This window comes from Mustela nigripes, chromosome 9 (genome assembly GCF_022355385.1).
Source record: "Mustela nigripes isolate SB6536 chromosome 9, MUSNIG.SB6536, whole genome shotgun sequence".
Classification (NCBI taxonomy): Eukaryota; Metazoa; Chordata; class Mammalia; order Carnivora; family Mustelidae; genus Mustela; species Mustela nigripes.
The window spans coordinates 47494404-47520570 of record NC_081565.1 but is presented as its reverse complement, the minus strand read 5'-3'; the positions used below and the strand labels follow the sequence as shown (position 1 = coordinate 47520570).

Sequence of the window (26167 nt, the reverse complement as noted above, 5' to 3'; positions counted from 1 at the left end):
ATCTTTCTGGAGCAGCTAGGCAACTCTGGGAGCACTCATTCTTTTCTGGGGCAGGGGGGTGCCGGTGGGGTGCCTGGGGAAGACTGTGCTCTGTTATCTTTGGGATCCACTGGGTCATCACTCATTCTGACCTCTTTACCTCCAACCTTTCCCTACCTGCTGGGCCATTTTACCCCTCACTTTCCATTTTATCACCACCTCCAAATCCATTTTATCACTGGATCCCATAACATCCAAGGACCATGTTCCCCACCACTGACCTTTTACTTTCAACACACGGAGCATGCAGGTACTAGAACCTGCTCCCCCATTTTGTCTTTCAGTCCTCACTTGAGGAGGAAGTACTTCCCAACTTCTCCTTTCCCTCCTCAGTTATCTATGTTTCAAGAACAGACTCCACGGCCAAGATTGCAGAGCCCCTTGGAAGAATCCCCCACACAGGTCAGAGAGAAGAGATTCAGTCCCCAAACTGGATTGCTCTTGCCCTGCTCCATCACCTGTGGCAAAGGAAAGTCAGGTGGCTGTGAGAGGGGGCCCTCTAATCCTCCTCATAGGTTTGTAGAATTAGACCCTGAACCTCCATCAGCCTTAATGGGACCTCCAGCAAACAGAGTACACAGTATTCAGAAATGACCATCTGCATAGACCCAAACATAGCCCATTAGAAGAGAAACTCCACAGTCTTCTGACCTATATCTGAGGTCATTATGTTACTATGTTACTGTGCCCTTACTCTAATGATATAAATTAACTTTTCATCAGAGAAAGAGATTCATTTTTGACTCCAAGAAAATAGCTAATTCAAATGGTCCATCTAGAAAGAGTGAAAGGGCTAAAAAAAAAAAAAAATGATATAATCCCTTAGCAGAACTGGGCAAGCAGAGCTGTCTCATTGTTTTGAATGTCTTGGTAAGGCAAACTGGAATCAGGCTTCCCTCCTCTCCAGACAGAGATTCTTCTCACATGCCCCAGAGGGTCAGGACAATGTGGTATCCATTTATCCCTCCTTTCCTTTAAAACAACATTGTTTTTATATTTTTCTATTCAGTCAAGATTCAGAATGTGTTGTTATGTGTGAAAGATTGTATTATACAATGTAGGTAAAGAGATCAAGAGTCACATCCTCACCATGGATTAGCTCCTAGTCTAATTGGAAGAAAGAAACGTGATCTGTTACATTTTTTTAAAGATTTTATTTATTTATCTGACAGACAGACATCACAAGTAGGCAGAGAAGCAGGCAGAGAGAGAGAGAGGAGGAGGAGGAGGAGGAAGCAGGCTCCTTACTGAGCAGAGAGCCCGATGTGGGCCTCCATCCCAGGACCCTGAGATCATGACCTGAGCCAAAGGCAGAGCCTTTAACCCACTGAGCCACCCAGGCGCCCCGATCTGTTACATTTTAATGCCGTATGCCACATGATAGGAGTTGTGCTCTGAGAGATTAGTAGACTCAGACTATCAGGGCTTTCCAGTGAAAGCAACAGTCTTAAATGAATCATGAAGAAAAAGAAAGAGAAAGTGGCACACATAAGAGCATATATACCTGTCTGGGAGAATATCATGTCAGCTTGAGTTTCCGGAGGCCCAAAATGGATGATCTCGTATATTGTGATGTTGGAGGTCAGACACACAAGCAGACTCTGAGATGAGAGATTATTACCTGCAAGGGGTTTATTGGGATGTGCACTGGCCAACAACTGGGGCAGAGAAATTGAGCTGCAGCGCAGTCCTCTCAGGGTGTTAGCTGATCCCAAGGGAGCTGTGAAGCTGAGATGACCCTTTAGAGGAAGAGTGTGGGTGCCAGGCCTTTCTACCCCACCTGGACCAGTAATTGGATACAGGCTACCCCCAGGAGGGGGAAAGAACTTTGGGCTAACAAGAGGAGTTTCCAGAGAGGGCTTATGTAGGAGGGCTGTCAGTTCACAGCCCTGTCAGTAGCCAGACGGAGTAGGTCCTTAGGTCTTAAAGGGAGATTTGAATTGTTTATCAGATGTCTATTATAAATGCTAAAGTGTTGGATTGTACTCATAGGATTTTGGAAACAACTGAATCCTGGAAATAATATGACTAGAGTTGTATTTGTCAACTAAACATATTTGACTCCTGGTCAGCTTCCTTGAGAAGATGCTACAGCAGTTGGACAGGAGGGTTCCCGGTTCCCTAGAATGATCTGTAGTATTTCTCTATAGACGTCTTTCTGTCTCCAAATTTCTAAGTCATTTGCAAAAAAACAACACCATCTTTTCAAGTCTTATTACTCAGGTCCCTCTATGAACTGGAGAAAAAACTCAAGAAATATGACTGCATTAACATGGCCAACTGAGAAGCCAAATAAGTGAAGAGAATGTGTCGGGGGAGAAGAAGAATATCTTATCTTCCAATTACTGCCTTGTCACCACTTGCAGAAATTAGCTCTGCTCTCTCTAGATATTTGTTCTTTCTTCTTGGGTTGTTAAAAAATTGAAAAACTTTATTATTCCTTTTTATAAAATTTTTTCTCTTCCATTTGCTTCTTTTGGATGGATTTGGTCTTACTCAAATTTTCAACTTGGTCTATAAGTTGCAAAAAGGCACAACAGGACTGTGCAGGACAACGTATATGATATTTATTAGAAGCAGTTTATGGATGTGACATTTGTTGTCTCTGACTGGGGGAATGACTGTTGCAAATGAAATCATGCAATTGGGCACCTCTGAAATAGTGTGAATGGGAAGCCATGGGTGAAAAGGAGTAGGATGCATCATCTGTTCTCACAGCCCTTCTAGATCTGCCCTCCGGCCATGACATCAGGATCAACAAGTTATATCATGCTACCAATGGCTGATAAAATCAGATAGGGTGAGCCAATCAGATAGCTGTTCTCAAGAATTTGTTTCAGGAAAGGCAGAACCTGAGACTTAGGGGCTAAGTTACCTTAGTAAGAGTGTTCTGAGTTTGTTAGAGTTTATGCAGTCCTTACCACTTCTCAGTCTATACTGCTTAACCTTTACTTGGATTTTATGAAATATCATGATATTGCTTACAGCACATTTTAAAAAAGATTTTATTTATTTGTCAGAGAAAGAGAGAGCACAAGCAGGGGAAGTGGCAGGCAGAGGAAGCAGGCTTGAGCCCAACGTGGGACTCAATCCCAGGACCCTGGGATCATGACCTGAGCTGAAGGCAGTCACTTAATCGACTGAGCAACCCAGGTGCCCCAATAATAAAAATATAAAAATGTTTTATCATAGATTTACTTATCCATTTTAAAATTCCCACTACATATACCTTATAATGTGCAGAGTATTTTATAACTGTAGTCTGTATTATAAATAAAAATAAACATTGGAGTTCTGTGCTCAGCATTTTTTCTGAGAAGGGTAGAAGGTGAATATCAAGTACCTGTATCTCCATAACCCTGGGTACTCCACCTTAAAGACACAGGTGGACATTCTCTGGGATTCCACATATGTGTTAAAAGTTGACAATTGCTGTTTTGGTCACAGGAAACAGCACAAGAGTTATATACATACACTTTTTTGGACACGTTAAGTGTACCCGGGGGAGCTAAATTGTGAGAAACCGCGAACTCACAGCACTGAGTAAATGTCACAGTAAATGTCTCCCAAGGTGGCTGTGGGCTTTCAGGACAGGTCCAGTGCCCACGAGAGTCATCCCTTCTAGATCCTGGGCTCACAGAGAGCCCCTGCCCTGCTTCCCTTGTGCCTTGCTCCCCACCCCCACCTCAATTCTCATCTTCCTACATTATCTGCCTAGGTAGTTAGCAAATCTCCTATCACCAGCACAAGTGCAGTCAAGATCTAGGGCTCCCAGTGCAGTCTGTTAAACGATCAACTCTTGGTCTCGGCTCAGGTCCTGATCATGGGATCGTGAGATTGAGCCCTGTGTAGGGCTCTGTGCTCAGTGCAGAGTCTGCTTGACATTCTCTCTCCCTCTGCCCCTCTGCCCCTCTGGCTCGTGCTGTAAAAAAATACATACATACAACTAATTTGTTTTTAAATACATACATCTTCTTAAAAAAAAAAAATCTAGGGCTCCCTCCAGGAATCTGAGAGTTCAAGTAGCACCCACATATTCAGGACAGAGATGAGGCCAGTCTAGGGCTTCATAAAGGTTTAGCACCAAGCACTTGCAAAGGCGGTGAGCTGGCACCACTGGAGAGAAGGGACTCTTAAGTCACACAGGGGCAGGGGGGTTGGGGAGGAGGTATTGCTAAGCTAGGTCCTGACACAGATGAACTAAGGCCTGAGACTATGGTCAGTGCTACTTAGAGATGGGCAATATCTGTGACATCCACCTGTTTTGACATAAGCTTCGAACTCAGAATGAACTCTCCCTGCTGGCTGGTCACCCTGGGCAAGGAAACCATCCCCCTCACTGAGATGCTGCCTGTTCTGTAGCATCAATGCAGGGCAAAGGGGTCACCCAGTCTTCAGGGACGAGAATGTTCACACTGCAGACACCTGGCACCTGTAGGAGAGTGAGGAGAGAGTGAGGAAAGGTCAGGCATTGAGTGAGTGAAAAGGAGAGAAACAGATGAAGAGGAACCGAAGGACCCCTGGATGGGAAGAACCGAGAATGTCCCCATCGTCACTCATCAGGCCTCTCCCACTGTTGCTCTTCCGCCCCACAACCTGACTCGGGCGTCACCTGCCGGCAATTGACTGGAACACTGAGAGGTGACGTGGCCCTGGTGCCATTTTGGCAAGAGAGTGTGTGTGTGTGTGTGTGTGTGTGTAGCAGGTTGGGGGAAAGGTGTCTTTTTCAAGATTTTATTTATTTATTTTTGCAAGAGCAAGGGAGCAAGAGACAGAGAGCAGGGAGCCTGATGATGCAGGATTGATCCCAGGATCCTGGGATCATGACCTGAGCTGAAGGCAGACACTCAACTGACTGAACCACCCTGGCGCCCCAACAGCCAATCTTTATGACATCGTGCAGGATCTCGTACTCTAAGCCAACAGTTGGCCTATCAGGCCTGAGGAGTCCTCTGTGATTGTCATATACTCGGTAGGGTCATGGGCTATTTTCTTCAGGACACACACAGTGCCTGCACTACAGGTGGGTGGTTGTGACCAGGGTGCAGTTTTCCTGGGCTCACCTGGGACAACTATTCAGCCCACTGAAGCCAATGTGGCCAAACAGGCTGAAGGATTCTCCATAGTCCTCTACCTCCATGTGATCGGGATCAAAGCCACGAAAGCGCTGAGTGGAGTGACTGCTGAAAAGAAGAGTCACAGAACAGCAGAGTCACTAAAAAGGAGGAGTTCCCAGGAAATAGAGAGAAGAGCCACTGCAGCCACCTGTCGTGCCATTTCCACCTGGAGGAGAGAAGAGGGTGGGGTCAATGTCGCTCATCTAGGCTTGCTTCCAGTCTCTTCACCCATCTTGGCTCCCATATCCACATGGAGAAGCAACCCTTATCTCCTACAGGCAGGTGTACCCTTACACAGCAATTCAAGTCTGGGAAGATGAATGTCTGCTTTTTGTTACATAATTAGTAATACTGGACTTAATTTAAAAAAAATTTGATTCTCTTTGGGTGCCAGGGTGGCTCATTCCGTTGAGCTTCTGACTCTTGATCTCGGCTCAGATCTTGATCTCAGGGTCATGAGTTCAAGCCCTGTGTTGGGCTCCAAGGTGTGGAGCCTACATAAAAAATGGATTCTCCTAAATTGAGTTTCTTTCTTTTTTTAATATTTTGTTTATTTATTTGTCAGAGAGAGAGGGAGAGCAATGGGCAGAGGGAGAAGCAGGCTCCTTAGAATCCAACGCAGGACTCGACCCCAAGACCCTGTGATCGTGACCCCAGCTGAAGGCAGATGCTTAACCCGCTGAGCCACCCAGGTGTCCCCTAAGTTGAGTTTCAGACAGGATGAGTAACCACATAGGTAGAAAATTCAGGGTTAAAGAACTCAGAGGAGGTGACCCTCAGGGCAGTGACTCTCTTGCTCCCAAGGGCAAACACGACTCATCTGAAGAGAGGTAGTGGCTTCACATTCTGAGGGACTGCTGGTAGATCCCACAACAAGTCACATCTGGCTTCCAGATCTGTACTTTTCTCCAGATACACACATGGGATAGGGTAATCAGACAAGATGTGTACTCACAAAGGGCTACTAATAGATTTTCCAAAATTTGGGGGTGGGGCCACACCACAGGAAGGATCCCTTACACTAGCTCTGCTTCTATCTGTTTCCCCTTCTCCTTCCCTAACTCTTGCCCACACTGACTATCTGACAATTTCTTGGTTCTTAAGTTTCTTAAGTTGAGACAATGTCAATGTTAGTGTCACACAAGTGTCTTACACCCAAGTGGAAGTCTTTCTAAGGAAGGTGCCATGAAGTAAAATGTATCAGTTACAATACATACACATTGCAAATAGGTGTTGCCAATTGTTCTCAAAAAATGGCCACATTAATCTGTATTCAAGAGTGTCTAAATCCTTAGGTTCCCATACACTGACAAACACAAGATCTTATCTTTTTTTTTTCTTTTTCAGTTTTTGCTAATCTGATGGGTGACAAATAACATCTCCTAGTAACCATGAGTTGTCCTTTGTCCTTTTCCAAAGGTCCCGGTGGTAGCCGGGACCAGAGTGCAATCAGGAAAACAAAGCCCACTTCTAGCTTTCCAGTCCCTCTCCTGGAATTGAAGTGGAGTAATTTCAAAAGAAAAACAAATCTACTAGCAAAGCAGAAATACAGCAAAGGAGTGAGAGCCCCAGCATCAGAAAGCAGAGTTGAGATGAATATATTTGGAGCTAACTTTAACTTTAAGAGCAGTATGCTTCCATAGTCATTGGAAACTCATATTTCTTCTGGGTTTCCTACCCACAGACAATGCATTTGTTGCTTTTGCATTGTCTTTTTTCTGAATTATTTAAAGAAATTCATTATTCATTTTTCTTATACAAAGTTTTTAGACAACACACACTGTGGAGCAGACACACGTGTGCGCGCATACACACACACACACACACACACACACACACACACCTTTGGTTAGATCCCGGATGTGCTGCTCTGCCTTTCTGGCTGCCCATTCCGAGTTTCACTGGTGACATCTAAATTTGTGGTTTTCCTGTGTTCAGTGCCTAGAATTCTTTTGAGTTAAATTCATGAACTAGGTCCTGACCTCACCTAGTTTTCAGGGTTTGAAGCACAACCCAGTCGCTGAGGTATTCTGAAGTTCTGGAATCATGTACCCAACAGCCTACTTGGTAGTTGGTATCTAATAAGCATCTCAACTTTACGTTACTCAAAACGGAAATCTCCTTTAAAAACCTGGAAATAAAAGCAAACACAACTCACCCTCCTTTCTTACTGTCTACCATTCAGTTAATGACAACTCCATATTTTCAAGTGCTCAGGTTAAACACAAGAAACCATTCTCAACTCCTCTTCTTTGCCAATCATGTATTGAGTTTAATTGTCATCGAGGTTTTACACCACTGAGGGTTTTCATCCCTGAACTTGATAAAGCTCTGCCTTTTAAGCACAAGACTTCTAAAATCAACTGAATTATATTAATAGCTATGGTGCAAGCCTCCTTGAATTACTACATAAACTCTGCTTGATTATGATTTATGAATTATTAACATGGCTTCTGATTTTACTGATATTTTACTCATTATACATTGATAATTTTTTTTTTTTTTAAATCTGAGTTTCTTATTTAATCTCTTAAAAAATACTTGAGGAGCATCTGGGTGGCGCAATCTGTTAAGTGTCTGCCTTCAGCTCAGGTCAGGATCCCAGGGTCCTGGGATCGAGTCCCACATCCGGCTCCCTGCTCAGTGGGGAGTCTGCTTCTCCCTCTCCCTCTGCCTCTCCCCTCTGCCCATTCTCTCTCTTCCTCAAATAAATAAAATCTTAAAGAAACACTGACCTCAAAGCTCCTACCAAAAGTTTACACATTTCATTTCATATATTTCTACTTTCATTATTCTAATAATTTCCTATGGTCCTGCACATCTTTAGGTCAAGGTCTTGTCTTTTACTCTTATCTCCCCTTCCCCCACATGGGTCCTCATAATTGAGAGTTACTGAAATGTTTGTGATTAATTGATGCCCCAGAGCCGAAGCACTTCTACATCTCTTACTCCTACCCAGTGTTCTGCACAATGTTAGGGATATTGTAGGTTCTAAGGGTGGTTAATAGAAGTGGCAAATGTAATAAGTTCAAAATAGTTGTGCCAGGGAGGGGCTCAGTCAGTTACATCACCAACTCTTGATTTCCTATCGTCTCCGGTCACAATCTCACAGTGATGAGAGCAAGCCCCAGGAGGTCTCCAGCTGATTGCAGAGCTTCTTTAAGATTCTCTCCCTCTCCCTCTTCCCCACATCCTGCTCCCCCATTTTCTCTCTCTCTTAAAAAACCAAAAGTTGTGCCAGTAAAAGTGTGAAAACTTCTGTCCTATTCCATCTTTTCTGGTGAGTTACTTTGGTCTTCTCAGGTGACCTATACATTGCTAATGAGGCATTTCTGAATCTTTCCCTCAATTTGCTGCATGATTGGGGCAATTGTTTTCATTGTCCTATAGCATAAGTTTCTCAGCTTCTAAATAAGAATAATGGGAATACAATATTCCACTCAATATACCATGCCATGTTCTAGTCCCTAAGTAGTGAGAATAAAACAACTCATGAAGGGCACCTGGGTGGCTCAGGGGGTTAAAGCCTCTGCTTTCAGCTCAGGTCATGATCCCAGGATTCTGGGATCCAGCCCCACATCGGGCTCTCTGCTCAGCAGGGAGCCTGCTTTCTTTCCTCTCTCTCTGCCTGCCTCTCTGCCTACTCGTGATCTCTGTCAAATAAATTAAAAAAAAAAAAATAAAAACAACTCATGAAGTTATCAAAATTGAGTAATTGCATAAAGCATCAGGGACATACTAAACACAACTATGATAGCTGTTACTGTGACAGGTTTATCCAAAGGTATAAAAGCCATTAGTTCCTGCCCTCACCCGCAAAGATGATTATGTCACAGTTGTGCCTTGCTTACCTCCTAATGCTATTATGCAAAAACTCTTCTTCACTTCTGAACGACGGCTTTGTGGCTAGAGTCTTCCTGGTTGGAAACTTTTTTGCTTTCAGCAATTTTCATATAATGTGCCACTGCCTTCTGGTCTGCAAAGTTTCTGATGAAAAATACATACATTAAAAAAAATTTTTTTTGGCCACCTGAACATTGTAGTAGAAACTGACCTTTAAAATTGAAGGAAATCATTTGTATATAGACTCCACAATTTCCCTTTTCCTGAATTCACGTCTTTCTCCCCAGAAACAATAGTGGATCTGCAAACATAACCCACGCAGCACGCTCTCAGTTCAGGCCGTGCGTCCCGAGGAAACCATGACCCTGGTACGTCACTCCGACTAAAATACTACGCAACAAAGGAGAAGATCCACCGAGGGGCCGACCCAGAACAGGACCAGCTCTGTCCAAGGCAACGCGCAGCATCCCTCGACGGTCACGTTCGACAAGCGAGAGTTTGCTCTCCTGCTGCCTGCCAAGCTGCGGTTCTCCCACCGACGCAGCTCTGGGAGGCCAAGAGGTTCCCGTTGGTGGCTGGGGCCCGCTGGGCCATTTTGGTGAGTTCGGGTGCCGCCTGCTGGCCATTCGGTGCAGCGACGGAGCCTTGCGTGCAGGGTTTCGCGGTGGTCCAGGGGAAGCCTCGATTTCTGACTCCCCAGTTCTGCTGATGGCGGTGGTGATGCTCTGCTCCATTTCGCACACTTTATACCTCTTAGTATATGTCATCTTGTACTTCTCCAATCATTTCTCATATTCACCTAAATTTTTAACATCAGTAATTTTTTTTTTTTAATCCATAAGAACCAGTAACTCAGTGTTCTCTACACTAGAGTCACTGAAATGTTTGTAATTCAGTCCCTCCCTGGTGCAGGGGCTGGAACTTCATGGGTCTTGTGTCCCAGATTCTCAAAAATTTATGGTTAGAATTAATGAAGCAATCTCAGTGAGCCATCTGGGATATATTAAATACGGTTATTTTAAAATTATTAATAAAGTTATTACTTTTGCTGGTCACATTTTAGGCTCTCAGAAATAATTGTCAATTGATCATTTCATTTGGCTTATGCAAAATAATGAAATTACTTTGTCATTTGGTCTATGCATGAACACATTCAGAGGTTGAAGACGAATTAATGACGACACAGAGAATTTGTAATCAGTGAGGTAGGAGATAATAAAGGAACACCGATGTGTAAGAAGCCTAGGCTTTCGAGAAAATACATGCAATTCACTACATGCAGTTTGCACAGACATCTAATGCTGTGGGTGAGGAGATGGAGTTTGGAATCTGAGACAGCAGGTTTTTAAACCTGGATTTGGCATTGGCTTATTAGGTTGTTCTATTTTATCTAAACTCTTAGGAGGTGCTGTTTGGACACAATAGTATTCACAACTACATTGAAAGGATTGAATGGGTCCCTTACAAGGGCAAAGTATTTGTAGTTGCTATCATCAACAACATCAGTCTTGATAAAGTCTTTGATAAACTCTATGGAATTTGGTAGCTCCTTTAGGATCATCATCAAAGAGTAGCATGGTAACATATAATGAGTCAACAATTAGGATTAACATGCCATAAACAAATGAAGTAAGCCTCAAAAAATGCATTTTTCATCCCAAGTGAATGTGGAAACTAAAAAATGATTCTAATAAAACTTTGTCATACCCACGATATTTGGGGATCTTCTTATCAGGGTGTTCTGGATTGAATGTGTGTACCCAAAATTCATGTTGAAACCCTACTCCTCCGTGAAATGATACGAGGAGATGTAGTATTGGGGAGATAATTGGGATTAGGTGAGTGTATAGGGAGGAGGTCTCCTGAATGCAATCAATGCCTTTATGAGTCGCAAGATAGTTTGCTTCCCCTTTCTGCTCTCTACCAGGTGAGGCTACAAAGAGAAGTTAACCATCTGCAACCCAGAGCTGAACAAGCTGACACCCCGATCTTAGACTGCCAGCCTCCAGGATCCTGACAAATACATTTTTGTTGTTTATAAGACAGAGTCTTTGGTAGTTAAGCAGCCTGCACTAAGACTGGGGGCATCACTCACTTAGCACTGCCAACATACTAGTTGAGATTGAGCCTACATATTTCTAGTTCCAATCATACTGACAGAGATGAAGCACTCATGTATAACTATTTAACTTTCATTTAAAAAAGACCTGATATCTGTGCTCACAGGGGAAAAGGTAGATGCTGAATCCAAGAAAGAAGGGGAATGATGGCCCAGTCTAAAAGGCTTGAGTAATAATGAGAATGGGAATAATGAGAAAGGAAACAGCAAAAAGTAGGCTGCCAGGAAGTCTGCTCAGGAACCAGAAGTTAATGCTGGATGCTGGTGTTTGGCTCCCCACCCCGCCCTAAGCAGATTGTCTCAAATACAACTTTAAAATAATTTTTATTCTTCAGGTTTTGAAAAAATGTTGGAGGCCATACCAGTTGTTCACTAACCATGGCCTGCTCTAAATATTTGCACCAACCATTCCTTTATTCACTAACCAGTAAGAAGGAGAGCAGTGAAATTAGCCACTTGCTGGATATCATGTGCCAGGGACCATCAATGCCTTTCAGTATCTCCAGGGTCAAAAACCTTTGCCCTAATTCCTGAATTTTCCTGTCAACTTGCTAATGAAGAAAAACTGAATTGATTCCAGGGCCATTTTATTTATTTTCCTGCTCTTCTTGAAAGGGCAGCAGGAGGATATGATTTCTTTTCAATGTTATCTGCCTGTGGAAAATATTCTCAAAGCAGTAGGCTATTTTGCATTGTTTCTTTCTTTCTTTCTTTTTCCTTTAAAGATTTATTTATTTATTTATTTATTTATTTATTTATTTATTTGACAGAGATCACAAGTAGGCAGAGAGGCAAGCAGAGAGAGGGGAGGAAGCAGGCTCCCCGCTGAGCAGAGAACCCAATGCAGTGCTCCATCCCAGGACCCTGGGATCATGACCTGAGCTGAAGGCAGAGGCTTTAACCCACTGAGCCGCCCAGGTGCCCCTATTTTGCATGGTTTCTTAGTAAATCCACAGTGAATGTATCAGCTTAGAAAGAAAGGATTTACTGGTGAATCCAGACTCATTAAAAGTTTAAACGTTTTATGATTTAACACTTTATACTTTTTGATTTTTAGATGCTGATCTAAAGATCTATTTTTTAGCACAAGGTGTTTCTTTATGTTTACAATTATGATAAATGTTTATGCATATAAAGACTTACTCAACATGTCACTGTGATAGGTATCAAGGAAAAATTTATCCTAATTTGCTGTCGGACTTTACTAATTCATGTGATAAATATGAACTCCTAGCCCCCAATTACACAAAAGTCCTCATTGACATGACTGGAAAAATTCTGTTTTCCCCATGCCAAACAGTTGTATTTTTAAAATATTCAGAAGATGATCCATTTCGGTACTTTTAAGAAGGGTTCAAAGTTTATTTAAACTGTGCATGCAGCCAATTTTTAACATCTTCAACACTGACGAAAGTGCTTCCATAAAGCTGATCTGCCTGAGAAACGGAAGTTCGGCCCGTGTGCATTCCTACTTCCTTACTCACATGTACACCTTCCATCTCTTTGTGAAAGAGCATCCCTCTTCCTCATCCCAGACCTCTGGTGCACTGCCCCCTGGTGCAAAACCTCTGACACCAAAGAGAGGGACCATTCCAGAAGACTTAGCTTTGGGGAGAGATTCCCTTGATGCATAAGTATAGAAGATTCTAGCAAGATGCTTAGGACTAATCAGGGACTGTCTCTCTTCAGTCTCACATTTTCTTATTCCCTTCGAAAGAACTGAACATCAAATGTGCTAAATTCTCAATCTTCTTTATCCTCAGTCCTACAACCACCATAGGCTTTATCTTGCTTCTGTCATTCTGTTCATAACCAAACGTTTTGACGTTCTCTGTCATGTCTGTTCCTACTTAACATCAGGTCTTCCTGAATTCACCGGAATGTGGCTTCAGGCTCCCAGTTCTCCTGAAACTGCTCAGCCAAGGTTTCTAAGAAACTACACCTTAATGAGGTCAGAGATAGCTGTCAGTCCCCTTGGCTGATATTTCATAAACATCTGACCCTTCTGAGCACATTGTCCATGTCCAAGGCTGACCTCCAACTAGCTTCTGCTTTTCTGCTGCTCCTCCTCTCTTTCTTTTAGTGATACTCTTTCTCACATTGGGGGCATTTTGATGTTCCTCAAAATTCTTTACTAGGTGCCACACTCCTCTCTGCATATACAGATTCAACGTCCCAACTAGTTCAGAACTATTTAACCAGAAGTTAAATAAATATTAACATTGTCACGGAGACCCAAGCATTGTCAAAGATAAAGATCATTCAACTGAAAAGAAGGAAAGAAGTAATCTTCAAGAGACCATCAAGTTCGTTTTCATCAATGGTAGAAAAGTCATATTCAATGATTGTTATTTTTTCACGATTTCTGTTGTTTGTGTGTGAGAGAGAGAGAGAGAGAAAGAGCACAAGCAGAGCACAAAGTGGCAGCGGGAGAGGGAGAAGCAGGCTCCCCACGGAGAAGGGAGCCCTATGTGGGGTTCCATCCCAGGACCTGAGCTGAAGGCAGACGCTCAACAGACAGTCACTGAGCTGTCCCTCAACTGTTGTTTCGATGTAAATAAAACAGACCTTCAATTCAGTTGAAGTAGTTGACTACACTACTATGAGCTTGAATATTTTCAATATGAGAAGTTTTGAGGTTTTATGTTTTACATTTTCACTTAATATCTGCTGTCTAATATGTCATGTGGACCACGTTGACTGGAACGCTGTTGGAGTCTTCAGGTTCCTCCTCTGCAGTCTGCAATCCTGTCCTGCCGGGTCCCCCACTGTCTCGCCAGCAAACTGGCCTCAGTGTGGGGTGGATACACAACTTCCTTTCAGCGACGACGCGCAGGAGGCTAGGCTGGCTGTGCGTGGCTCTGTCCACTGTGTCCTCCCTGCTGTCCAGGCGAGGCCTGTCATCCGGTCTCTCTTCGCCCTGTCACCACATCAACCCATTGGCCATCATCCCCTCAACTCCTCATTCTCCCATCGACCCTTATGCCTTGGCCCTGTCGCCCCATCCTCCTGGTATGGTGTTGCCTCATCACCCCATCGTCCCATCACCCCATTGTGTCATAGCCCCATTGTCCTGTCATTCTGTCAGCCAGTCCCCACAACGCCCCACTGTCTCAGATCCCCATCATCCTGCTGTCCCTTTCCCCGTGGACCCACCTTCCAGTTGCCTCATCATCAAGTCTCCTCATCACCCATGCCCTGGTGCCCCATCACTCCAATGTCCCATCATCCCATCATTCGTTGCTCCAGTGTCCCATTACCTGTCGCCCCATGCCCCCACCTCCCTGGGGTCCCATTTCCCACCCTGTATCTGATCCTCCCATTGTCCCTCCACATCCCCCAATCATGCCAGCTTCCCATCTTCCCACTGCCTATTGTCCTGTCCCTTCATTGCCCCGTTGACCTGCCATTGGTTGTCTGTGGATGTTGCTTATGTGTCACCTGGGCTTTAGGAGTTAAATGCAAATGGTTTCCATTTTATTATTTTTGGAGATAAAGTGACTCAGCCCATTATAATTATGTTAACTGCTGAAATGGAAAAAAAATGTTGACACTAGCTAGGTGAATGTCTAGCAGTTAGTGAAGTTTAAAACTATTTTCTGAGATGAAGCAAAATGGAAAGTTAAGATCTAAGTAGACATGTTAAGGAAATGATTTAAATTTCCAATTATTTTTAGCATTGTGAAAGATGTATAAGGATGTTCTTCCTTTACTATAATTGGTGTGTATTTGTATGAATTTTTAATTTGAATATTTTGAATGTGAAATACTGCTCAGTAACCAGAAGTTTAATATCAATTATATTTTAGATTGTCATAGAGTGGCAAGAAATTGTCCAACCTGTAGTCCTGTCCACTGCAAACAAGTAAGGGAGAAATATGGAATGCATGATTGACTTAACTTTCATCAAATGTAGGAAAGCAAAGTTATTCTATTGTTGTTTTGGTGTAAATAAAATGTTTCGCTTCCATTTAAAAAAAGTGTCAAAAATATTCTGAGTTGGAATATTTTTAATATGAAAATATTTTAATATTTTGTCTAACATTTTAATGTAATACGTATTGTGAAATATTTCATGCTGATCAAGTGGACTGCAATGCTGTACGAGTGTTGATATTCTTCATTTGCAGGCTGCAGTCCTGTTCCCCTGGCTGCCCTACTGTCCCTCAGACAAGTCGGTCTACAAGTCAGGATAGCGCATTGTGGGCACATGACTTCCTTCCAGACGATGGTGGCAGGCAACTGGCTCTGTGGAATGTGTCCTCCCTGTGGTCCAGGTGCATCCTATCCTCCCACTGACCCAAGCTCCCATTGTCTCCATTGCCCTGTTGCCCTATTTCCCCATCGCCCAGAGGAGCCATCATTTCTTCTCCCCATCATCCCATCTTCCCACTGTCCCACCGTCCCATTGTCCCATCATCCTGTCACCCATTTGTGCCATATCCCATCACACATTGCCCCCTGTCCCTTTGCCCCATTGTTCCTTAGTCCCGTCACCCCAATCCAATCTTCCCAGAGCCCCATCATCCCATGGTTACATTGTCTCATCATCCCGTCGGCAGACTGCTCCATCCTCCCGTGGTGGCAATGCCCCATCCCCCCAGCGCTCATCATCCAGCCTTCTCCTCCACCATTCTCCCTCCACCATGACCATCGCCCATCATGCCATCGACCCGTCTCCCCTCTATCTTCTCATTTTCCTAGCTCCCATCCCATCATCCCCTCACCCCATCGTCCCATCCGGGCATCATCTCATTGCCCCATCATCCCACTGTCCTGTCTTCCCTTCCCCCAGTCGCCCCATTGTCCCATGTCCTGCCTCCCAACACTGCTTCCTTGCATGGGCCCAAAGTCCCAAAGCGTCCTGTGCTCTCGTCCCTTCGCCCCATCATCTCATTATGCTGTCGTCTTGTTCCGCCATCACTCCCTCATCCCATCATATTGCCACCCAGCTACCTCAGGGCCCCATCACTCCAAAGCCCCATCAGCCATTCGCCCCCTTGCTGTCCTGTCATCTCAGCGTCCAACTGACCCATCCACCTGTCGACGTCGCCCTGTCATCAAGTGTCCCTGTCACACTGTTGCCCCTTCACCCCATAGTCTGTCCCATCACCCCTTGTGCCCTCTTCCCATCATCCTAACGTCACATCGTCCTGTCATCCTACTTTTCAAAGCCCCATCAACCCATTACCTTATCACCCCATCTCCCCCTCCCCTCATCGCCCCATCGCCCCATCCTCCCATTGGCCCATCTGCTCCCTCACCCACATCCTATGGCCATCATCGCCTAACAGAATCATCGTCCGGTCACACTGTCCTCCCTACACCATCGTTCCATTGCCCCAACGTCCCATCGCCCCACCTTCCCATCGTCCTGCCCTGTGTCCTGCCTCCCGTCCTGCTAGGAGCAGGTCGCGGCCACAGCGTCCGGCACACACACACCCCGAAGCTGCAAATGCCACTGAACACGCCCCCGTTCCGAGTCTCAAATCCTTTAGGAAACAGGTTTTTGGTGATCATGATCTGGCTGCAGTTTCTGCGCAGAAGCAGAGCCCAGGTCTCAGGGCCGCGCCCATTAACTGCAAGGTGCAGGACGCCCTCCTGGCTGAAAATGCCCGAAGCGAAAGCGCTCCACAGCCGCTCAGCCAGAAGGGCCGCGGAAAGGCCGGGTTTATGCGGACTATGAAAGCGGCAGGGAGCTGGTGTCTGACGGCTAAGTCAGCCCTGGGCCACCAACAGGGGCGGGAACTGACCCCGCGCACCTCCTCGTGGCCTCCTGGACAATCACCGAACTCCTCCATGGCCCACCTGTCTCGGCTAGTGGCAAGAGCCCAGCTCTGCTGCACCCCTGTCTGCTCCCCGACTGCGCATCCATAGCCCATAGCCCAGAGCGCACGACATCCTCATACTATGAGACAGCTGAAAAGTGTCCCCTCTCACACCTGCCTGAAGGACAGAACTTGCCTCAGAGTTCCTTGGGAAAGACGGACCATCACCCAAATCCAGAAGACACAAAGCACCTGTTTCCACCACCAGATGCTCCCACAGGTCTTCAACCTCTTCAGCGCAGACCACAGCCAGGCTGCCTGGAGCCACGCCGCCCTCCATGACCTCCTCTCCAGCCTTCATCGCTGCCTGGGACACCGGAAGCCCAGGGAAGAAGACAACCCTGTCTGTCTGTGTCTGGGGATCGTGGTCCGGAAGGATTTCCAAAGCATCCATCTCTATCTGAAGGAGAAGAAACACAGCTGCTGTGCCGGGGAGGTTGTCAGAGCGGAAATGGAGAGGCCTTTTTCCTCCTTTCACAATCCACAAGTACAGGAGAAAGTGATAAGAGAAAGTTTGCTGAGCCCTCTAAAACACTTTGTGAAATAGAGCAGAAAAAATTTTTATATTTCGTTTTTTAGTTTTTCATTACATTTTCTGTAGAACGAGTATTATATCTGTTTCTTAGTGAAAGAGGAATCAATTTTGATGATCATCTGATGAAAAATGAATGGTACAGCTCACTCATTATTACATTATTCACATTTTAAGTAAAAAAAAAAAAAAAGACTTTCTCCAAGCCACTGTACATATTGTGGTCAGAGCAGAGGGAGATATAACAAATCCAATCCTTTGCCTGTATTATTGAGTTCTGTAGAAAAACCAACTTCCAAGCAATCTCATTTAATTAACATCAGTTATTTTAAATGGGGTAAGGATAAAAGGGAGGAAATGGAATCTCTCAGCGGACTCTGGAAAAACAAAAGCAGTAGGTATCTCCCACAGTTGACTGGTAGACATCTGATGCCAATATTCTTTAGAAAATATACTTAGAAAAAATATTCTTTAGAACATATATATATATATTCCTTAGAATATATAAAATATATTGCTTGCCATTTGCAAGCAAGTCTATCAAATTAAAGCCCAGGATTGTAAGTGGTCACAAGGGAAGAGAGTATGGAATAGAAAAGAATTTAAAATTGATTCTCTTGGGGCACCTGCGTAGCTCAGTTGTTTTAGCATCTGCCTTTGGCTCAGCTCATGACCCCAGGGTTCTGGGATGGAGCCTGGGGTCTGACTCCTTCTCAGCATGGAGACTGTTTCTCCCTTTGCCACCCTCCCTTTTTGTGTCCTCTTTCTCTCTCCCTCTGTCCAGTAAGTAAACAAAATCTTAAAATAAATAGATTCTCTTGTCGTTTCTGTCTGATACTTTTACTCCCAAGTACAAAGCCACCAACTAAAACCAAGACTTGTGTGAAAGTTCTAGACTTTTTGAAAACTGTTCTAGAAGAGGCCTTGTTCTCTTCTTTTTCTTCTGGTGACTATTTCTGGATATGAGGGAATGTCCCTGATACAGTGATGTAACAGTGGCTATAGTTAAATCAAAATAGAAAATAGGAGTATTTTATTCTGTAGCCTGTCAAATTATTTGCAAAGGAAGAGTGTTACCTCCTGCCCAAGATGGACTAAGACAGTGACCAAGTCTGGAGACCTGCTTGTGCTCTCTGCATATAACTATCCCTGGAAGGTCATTTTTCTCCAGAGGTGAAAAATAATCAAACAAAAATGCTCTAACAAGGAACTGACTCTGTTAGTGTAATAAGCCACTTCCACTAGCTTTTATCTGTTTTTCAGAAAACATAATTTTTTTTAAAAAAAGATTTATTTTATTTTCTTAAACAAGTGGTTTTGTTTTTTAAAAGATTTTATTTATTTATTTATTTGAGAGGGAGAGAGTGCTAGAGACTGAGAGAGAGAGAGAGAGAGAACAAGAGCCTGGAGGATGGGTAGAGGGAGAGGGAGAAGCAGACTCCCCAGTGAGCAGGGAGCTGGATGTGGAACTCTATCCCAGGATCCTGGGATCATGACCCAAGCCGAAGGCAGACGTGTCATCAGCTGAGACACCCAGGTGCCCCAAATTGAGTTATTTTAGAGAGACAAAGAGAGCATGTGGTATAGAGGAGAGGGGCAGAGGAAAGGAATTTTCAAGCTGACTCCCTACTGAGTGTGGAACCCCACTTGGGACTCCAGGCAGGGCTGGATCCTTTGACACAGAAGATCCTGACCTGAACCTAAACCCGGAGATGTAAGCTTCATCGACTGACCACCCAGGCATCCCTACAAGAGGGATATTTTCTAAAGAGCAGTTAGTTTCACAGCAAAACTGAGTATAAGATATCCAAACTTTTCGCAGGTTCCCTGGTTCTGTATTTGCATAGTGTTCCTTGAAATCAACATTCCCCCACCAGACAGAACAGTTCTTCCAAGGGTGTAACAGATAGTTCTTAGGGCTGTGAACAAATCTTCAATATCACAGTGGTCTGTGGCTCTCAAAGCTCAAACTTGGAACAGTCTAACAAAACCTGCTTCCTTAGTATTTTTATCCTCTCATTGGGTTTTCTTGGGTATCACACAAGAAGCATGGACATGGAATTTGTGGAAGATACATGAAATGTCTGCAGAGAGTGCAACAGACCTGGGGCTAACATGTTGCTCTGACTGGAGGACTTTCTCTGGATCTCAAGGGCACCCCGGGACAGGTGATCTTTGCTTACTCGTGAGCTGCCATTGGCTGTCTTGCGGATGTTTTTTTCTGTCTGAGCCTTGATGTGATGTGGTCTTTTGGAATTAAATACAAATAGATTACAATTTATTACTGAATTCTACAAAATGTATTCAGTACATCAGTAATTATAGATAGAGCTAAACAGAAAATATATTTTGAAAATACCTTGATAAGTAACTAGTAGCATGTGAAGTTATATAATTTATTTTCTCAGCTGAGGGAACATTCAAATTCAGTACACTAAAAATGTGTAACTAAATAATTTAAGTTTTCAAATGTTGTTAGGAACTTGGAATGGTTTAAATATTTAAATATATGAATTAATTATTATGTCTTTGTAGAAATTGTTAACTTGCATGTGTGCTATGTAAATTACAAATTATATAAATAAATATATTATAGGTCACTCATCAAATTTAATTATACTGTTAAACATCAATAGCCTTAAAATTTGACACTAAGCTTAAAATTATTAGTCATTCTTGACCCTGCATTGAATTAAGAATAAAAAGAGTAACTTGACACTTTCTTTTGTATGTACAAAGCTCAGATATAAGTACTGTACATAACTGTATAAATATGTATCCATTAATACTGTACCCATTAATTAATACTGTATTATTAATTTCTCTAGAAGGTTCAATTAAAAAACATCAGAGGAGACTCTGGAGGCAAGGGAAATCATGAAAAATATGTACATAGAGTTAGGAAACAGTGCTCTAAGCCAGTAGAAGGTGAAGAAAGGATAGCCAAAAGAGAAGTAGAAAGTAAGGGAAATGTTCAGAAATTGAAAACTCCTGTGTCCCCTACTTAAGCCACCTGCACAAGAGAAGATGTTCAGAGAAGCTAGAACCACGGTTCCCAGACGTGCCCACCCCAGCCAGGCCAACAGCATCTGTAGGATCTCCCATGGCCCTGCCCTGCTCCTTCTTGGTGGCCCTGGTGGTGCTCAGCTGCCACTCCCTCGGCTCTCTGGGATGTGACCTGCCTCGGGACCACAGCGTGCTGAACTGGAGGGCCTTGATGCTCCTGCGACAAATGAAGAGAATCTCCCTTATCTTTTGTGACAAGTACATAAATGACTTTGCCTTTCCCAAGAAGGTATTTCACAGCAAGCAGCTGCAGAAGGCTCAAGCCCTCTCTGTCGTCCATGTGACGAAGCAGAATATCTTCCACCTCTTCTGCACAGAGGCCTCACCTGCTCCTTGGAACACGACCCTCCTGGAGGAATTGTGCTCAGGAATTTATCAGCAGGTGAATGACCTACAAGCCTGTCTCATGCAGGAGGCAGGGGTGGAAGAGATGGCCCTGGTGAATGGGGACTCCATCCTGAGGAACTACTTCCAGAGAATCTCCCTCTATCTGCAAGAGAAGCAATACAGCCCTTGTGCCTGGGAGATAGTCCGAGCAGAGATCATGAAACCCTTGTATGCATCAATGATCTTGCAAGAAAGATTAAAGAGCAAGCAAGGAGACCCAGTTCAACATGGAAATGATTCCCTCTAACTAATAATATCAGACTTTCCACAGTTCTGCTGTCTGGAGTGTCAAAGTCACTCATTTCTGCTGTTGTCATGGCATGAGTGGAATCCATCTGTCACATGTTCTCAGCAGTACTAAGCAACATCACGTGAACGGTACAAGCTCCTGTGACTTTCAGATGATCATGCTGACCTGCCTATTTAACTATTTCACTATAAGATTCAAATTATTTTTCTCTGTATAATACAGGCACATTTTCACTTTGTGGCAATACAAATATACATGCTATACATCTATTAAATTTTTGTTCCTTAAATGTTTTTGTAGAAAATTTCTTTTATTTGTACTTGTTTCTTATTGAAAGAGAAGGGGAACCTGGGTGGTTCAATTGGTTAAGTGGCTGCCTTCTGCTCAGGTCACGATCTCACCAGCCTCAGATTAGATCTGCTCAGCCTCCTGGCTCAGTTCAGAGTCTGCTTCTCCCTCCCCCTTCTCTTGTGCTCTCACTTGGGTGCACTCTCTCCCCCTCTCATATAAATAAAGAAAATCATAAAAAAAGAAAGAGGAAACAAGTGTGATTACAATGTGAAGAAAGAACAGATGGTGCAACTCAGTATTTCGTGATTCACATTAGAAATAATACCACACACTTCCTGGAAGTCAGTTTGTATGTTGTCCTCAGGATAAAGACAGATGTAACAAATCCAATCCCCGTCTGTGTCGTTTAGTTTTGTAGAAAAAACAACCTCCAAGCAGTAATCATAGTGAATTAATACCAGTTATACTAAAGGGTAGAAGGAGAAGAAAAGAATATGGGAATTCTGAAAGTAGAAAAGGAAGCAGACAGGTCAGGAAATAGAATCAAAAGCACTAGCCACCTTCCACATCACGCTGGTAGCCATCCAAGTGCCAATATCCTTTACAAAATGAATCTTTGAATCTGCCATTTACAAACAATTCCATTCACTTAAAGCCCAGCAAGGGAAATGGTCGCCTGGGAAAAGAGTGTAAAATGAGAGAAGGATTTAAAAGTGATGCCTCAAACCACCACTGGTCAGGGTAGCAAAGAGCCACACTGCAAACAAAGGTGGAATGGTCCTAAGGCAGTAGGATAAGAGCGAATATTGGTTAAGAGTCTCTTTCAAAGCCAAGAAAGGCTTCAAGGAATTGCATCATTGCAAAGGGTGCATGGAGAGGGTCCATAAAGCCAGGAAGTAGACGGTTTGTGTCCCTGGGTATGAGCTGTTTTGACTGAATTACTCACCAGAAACCATACTGGAGGAGGAGGAAGGGTGAAGAACAGAAGAGAAGTTAGTGATTATAGAAACAAAATAGTTTTGAGAGATTTACCTTCTTTGGACAAATTTAAACTTGATAAAAAAATGAAAAAAATAATTGAAATGGGTGATGTCTTCTAAGCCATGTAAAGCATATAAAGAAAAGCAAACAAAAAAGAAAGGGGATGAAAAGTGTACAGGAACATTCTGTAAATCAAACTACCCTGTTCTATTGAAGACTCATGAATAGAAAGAACTGAAGATGAATTGGGGGCCAGGGCTCACCCCACTGTTTCTCCAGGGCACCAGAAGCCCTCAGGTGCAGCGCCCAGCCCCTCTGTGGGGATCCTGCTGGTTCCCCTTGGCAGCATCTCAGCTCTGGGCTATGAGCTGCCTCCTGGCCCCGGGCAGCTTCACAGGAAGACCTGCTGCTGCTGACACAAGAAGGAGCATCTGTTCCTTCCCTGACCCAGGGACAACTCCTCTGGGACATGGTGCATGGCCACCAGTTCCAGGAAACCGGGGCCTCCTAAGTCCCCCATGAGATGCTCCAGCTGGCCTTCACCCTCTTCCTCACCAGGCACCGTATTTGAAGCCTGAGCCCATCCCTGCTGGGGAAACTCCACGCAGGGCCTCAGAGGCAGCCAGAATCCAGACACCTGTGTGGTACCCGTGACAGGAGTGGGGGAGTCTCCCCTGGGTTTGAGGGGCCTGGCCTGGCATAGAAGATGTGCTTTCAGCAAGTCCACTTATATCTGAGAGAGAAGAAACAGAGTGACTGCCTGGGAAGGAGTCGGAGTCAAAATCAGGTGACCCATCTCTTCCTATTTAAATGAAGACATAAGGAAAGGGAAATGATAAAAAGGAAGAAAGCAGGAAAGGGACCTTGAAATGATATTCTTGACCTACAACACTAAGTCATATGCCCATGAGTTCCATCCTTCTGAGGACTCCTCTTTCTATTTTAGTCATACAATGTGTTGAGTTAAATTACTCAGCATTGTGGTTGGATTATCTCTAAGGGCCTCCATCCGCAGGACAGAGCTAGCCTGAAGTAGTTCATGTGTTCACGTATTGTAGGCTCCTCTGGATTCTGGATCAACACTGAACCAGCTGGAACAGTTTTCCTGACCTCACAGCTACAGCAACAAGAACAAAACCAACAACCCCCAAATGCAAGAAGACAGAAAACAACTCTTCTTAGATCCACTCACAGCTGAGGTCTGAGGGCCAGTCTCAGCGCTGCTACCAGGAAAAAAAGGAGCTCTCAGACAATCACACTGGCCAGGAGCCGGTATTGGTAGGAACTCGAACTATTACGGAAGCCTGGCTCGAGCCTCTGTGTGCTTCCACTGGGCAGTTACAATGTCTAGGCCTTCCTAGTCAGTGGAGCCCACAGGTTTGTGTGTTGTACTTTTGGAATCTCTGCTAGGCTGCCCCTGTGAAAAGCAGAGGGAAATCTGCTGGCTTTGCCAGCAGAGGGAGGGGGAAAGCAATCACTCTAGAATAGTCTGAGGCTACCTCTTCACAGTGCTAGAGGCCAAGAGGATCTGTGACCAGGAGCCTGAAGGAGGGAAGTCAGGAAGAGGGGACAGCAGACTTCCCACTGGAGATGCTGGGGTGAGTCTGGACTCTCCAACAATGCACGTCCTGGAGACATTAAATCGCAATGTGTCTTGCGTATTTTGAAATCGAGGCATGGTGCTGAACTTCCTTCCATCCCACGTGAGTGTGGAATGAGATGCCCTACAGCTTTAGAGAACCTTTAACTTTTATGGCCTAGAAGCAGAAGGGGAGCCTGTCAAGGGCACAGCGATGGGGCAGCCAGAGCAGGTGGGACGCCACCAGGGAAGAATGATCTCCAGGAAGTGTGGCAGAAGGGAAGATTCAGAATTTTCCAAGAGGAACCTCAGGCAGGAATTTATCCCATGGGCTACAGGACTGTGCCCTGCATCTGGAATTCTGCTTCCATCTCCTTGTTTGATCATGAGAACCTCACTTGAGCTCTCTGCAGCTCATTTTCCCCAGATGTAAAGTGAGGTGGAAATATTCCTAGAGCTGTTTTGATTATGAAGTGGCACATTTCATCTAGTATAGATGCTAGTATTTCATACTAGCATCTAGTATCTTCCACTGAGTGAGAGTTTAACAGATGGGGATTATATTCTTATGTTTTCCCCAAAAAAGTGATCTTCTCTTAGCCTTTTACATATGACTGACTGCAAAGGGCTGATCCTCCAAAATATCGTTGTGAAAAAAAAAATACCCATTCCAAACAGGTGTCCTATCCACTGAATGAAATTAGTTACACAGTAATGTTATATGTATATATATATACACTGTGCCTATGTCCGCATACTCAATGTGTTCTGGTACAGCACATGTCCCCTTCCTCCACGCCCTCCGAGATCCCATCCTTTCACTCTCCAATCACAGAGTTTCCCTCTCCCCAGTGGAGAAACCTCCTGTGAGCTCCCCTCCCCCCTCCCTCCTCAGGAGCCTCTCCTGCCCATTCACACAGCTGCTTCCTTTTCCTTTGTGGTTTCTGTCTGGCCCTTTTACTTCCAATTACCAAGCCACAAAGAAGAACACAAGTTGTGTGAAACTTCCAGGTTTTTTCGAAACTCTCCTAGCAGAAGCCTTATTGTTTTTTTTCTCCTGGTGACTATTGCTGACCTGAGGGAATGTCCCCACTGCAGTGATGTCACAGGGGCAGGAGCAGAGAGGAGATAGGAGCAGGAGGCTGCTGTTCTGTGGCCCGTCACAGTCTTTACAGGGGAGGCTGCCAGCGAGGGGGCAGGGTGGGCTAGACAGTGACCAGGTGTGCACACGGGCTCTTGTTGTATGTAGAAGTCTGTCCCCTGGTGGGGGATTTTTCTACAGAGCAAGCAAAGAAACACCAAACAAACACAAACAAAAACTTTCCTGGAATGAACAGACTCTGCTAGTGTTATAAGCCATGAACTTCAACAAAAATACCCTTAAAAAAAAATAGAGCAGATACATTCCCAGTAAAAGTGAGCAGAAAGTCCTGAGTTGTTTCAGGTTCGCCATGGTCGTGAGCTATTTCCTGTCCACCCTGCTCTGGAGCTGCCTGGTCTCTCCCACATAACGGCATCCCCCCACCAGAGGGAATACTGTCCAGTTGCTTCCCACAATGTAACAAGTAGTTCTAGGGTTGGGAACAAGGCTTCAACATGCCATGGGTTGTCTTGTGGACATTGCTGGTGTTTGAGCCTTGTTTTGATGTGGACTTTGGAAATGAAATACGAATAGATTCTACATAATTAATTCTTCAAAACTATTCATTGTATCAGGAATATTATCTGGTACTAAATAGAAAAATATTTTGAGAATAACTTGATGAGTATCTAGCAGCAAGTGAAGTTAAAAATCATTTTCTCATTGGGGCCATACTAAAATACAGTACACAAAAAACAAACATCCAATAAATAATTGAATAATTCATTGGCTGTTAGCAATTTGGAATGATTCTCAGTATCTAGGGACACCGATATTATTATGTCTTTCTACAAATTCTTAATTAGCATTGTACTTATATACTTCCATTTAAGTAAGAAAAAACTGAGAAGTCATTCATCGTAATTAGATATCCAGTAAAGAATAGTAGCTTAAACTATAGTTCTCAGTTGAAATTTTTGTCCATCTTAACACTGAATTAAATATACAGTAAAATGAACACTTTCTTTTCTAATCTATTAAGCAGAGCTATACA

General features: G+C 44.1%; 2 protein-coding genes across 2 annotated transcripts; both read left to right on the top strand.

Annotated features, from left to right (window-relative positions):
• Positions 1 to 17028: 17028 nt before the first annotated feature.
• Positions 17029 to 17493, top strand: LOC132024133 (interferon tau-2-like). The gene has a single exon (XM_059410133.1). The coding sequence runs from the start codon at positions 17029 to 17031 to the stop codon at positions 17491 to 17493; it is 465 nt and encodes a 154-aa protein (XP_059266116.1).
• A 3088-nt stretch (positions 17494 to 20581) lies between these two features.
• On the top strand, positions 20582 to 21178 carry LOC132024132 (interferon alpha-1/2-like). Its single transcript, XM_059410132.1, has one exon. The coding sequence runs from the start codon at positions 20582 to 20584 to the stop codon at positions 21176 to 21178; it is 597 nt and encodes a 198-aa protein (XP_059266115.1).
• Positions 21179 to 26167: the final 4989 nt, after the last annotated feature.

Coding starts and splice junctions, on each gene's coding strand:
- LOC132024132 (XM_059410132.1), top strand. CDS start 20,582: ATGGCCCTGCCCTGCTCCTTCTTGGTGGCCCTGGTGGTGCTCAGCTGC.
- LOC132024133 (XM_059410133.1), top strand. CDS start 17,029: ATGAGACAGCTGAAAAGTGTCCCCTCTCACACCTGCCTGAAGGACAGA.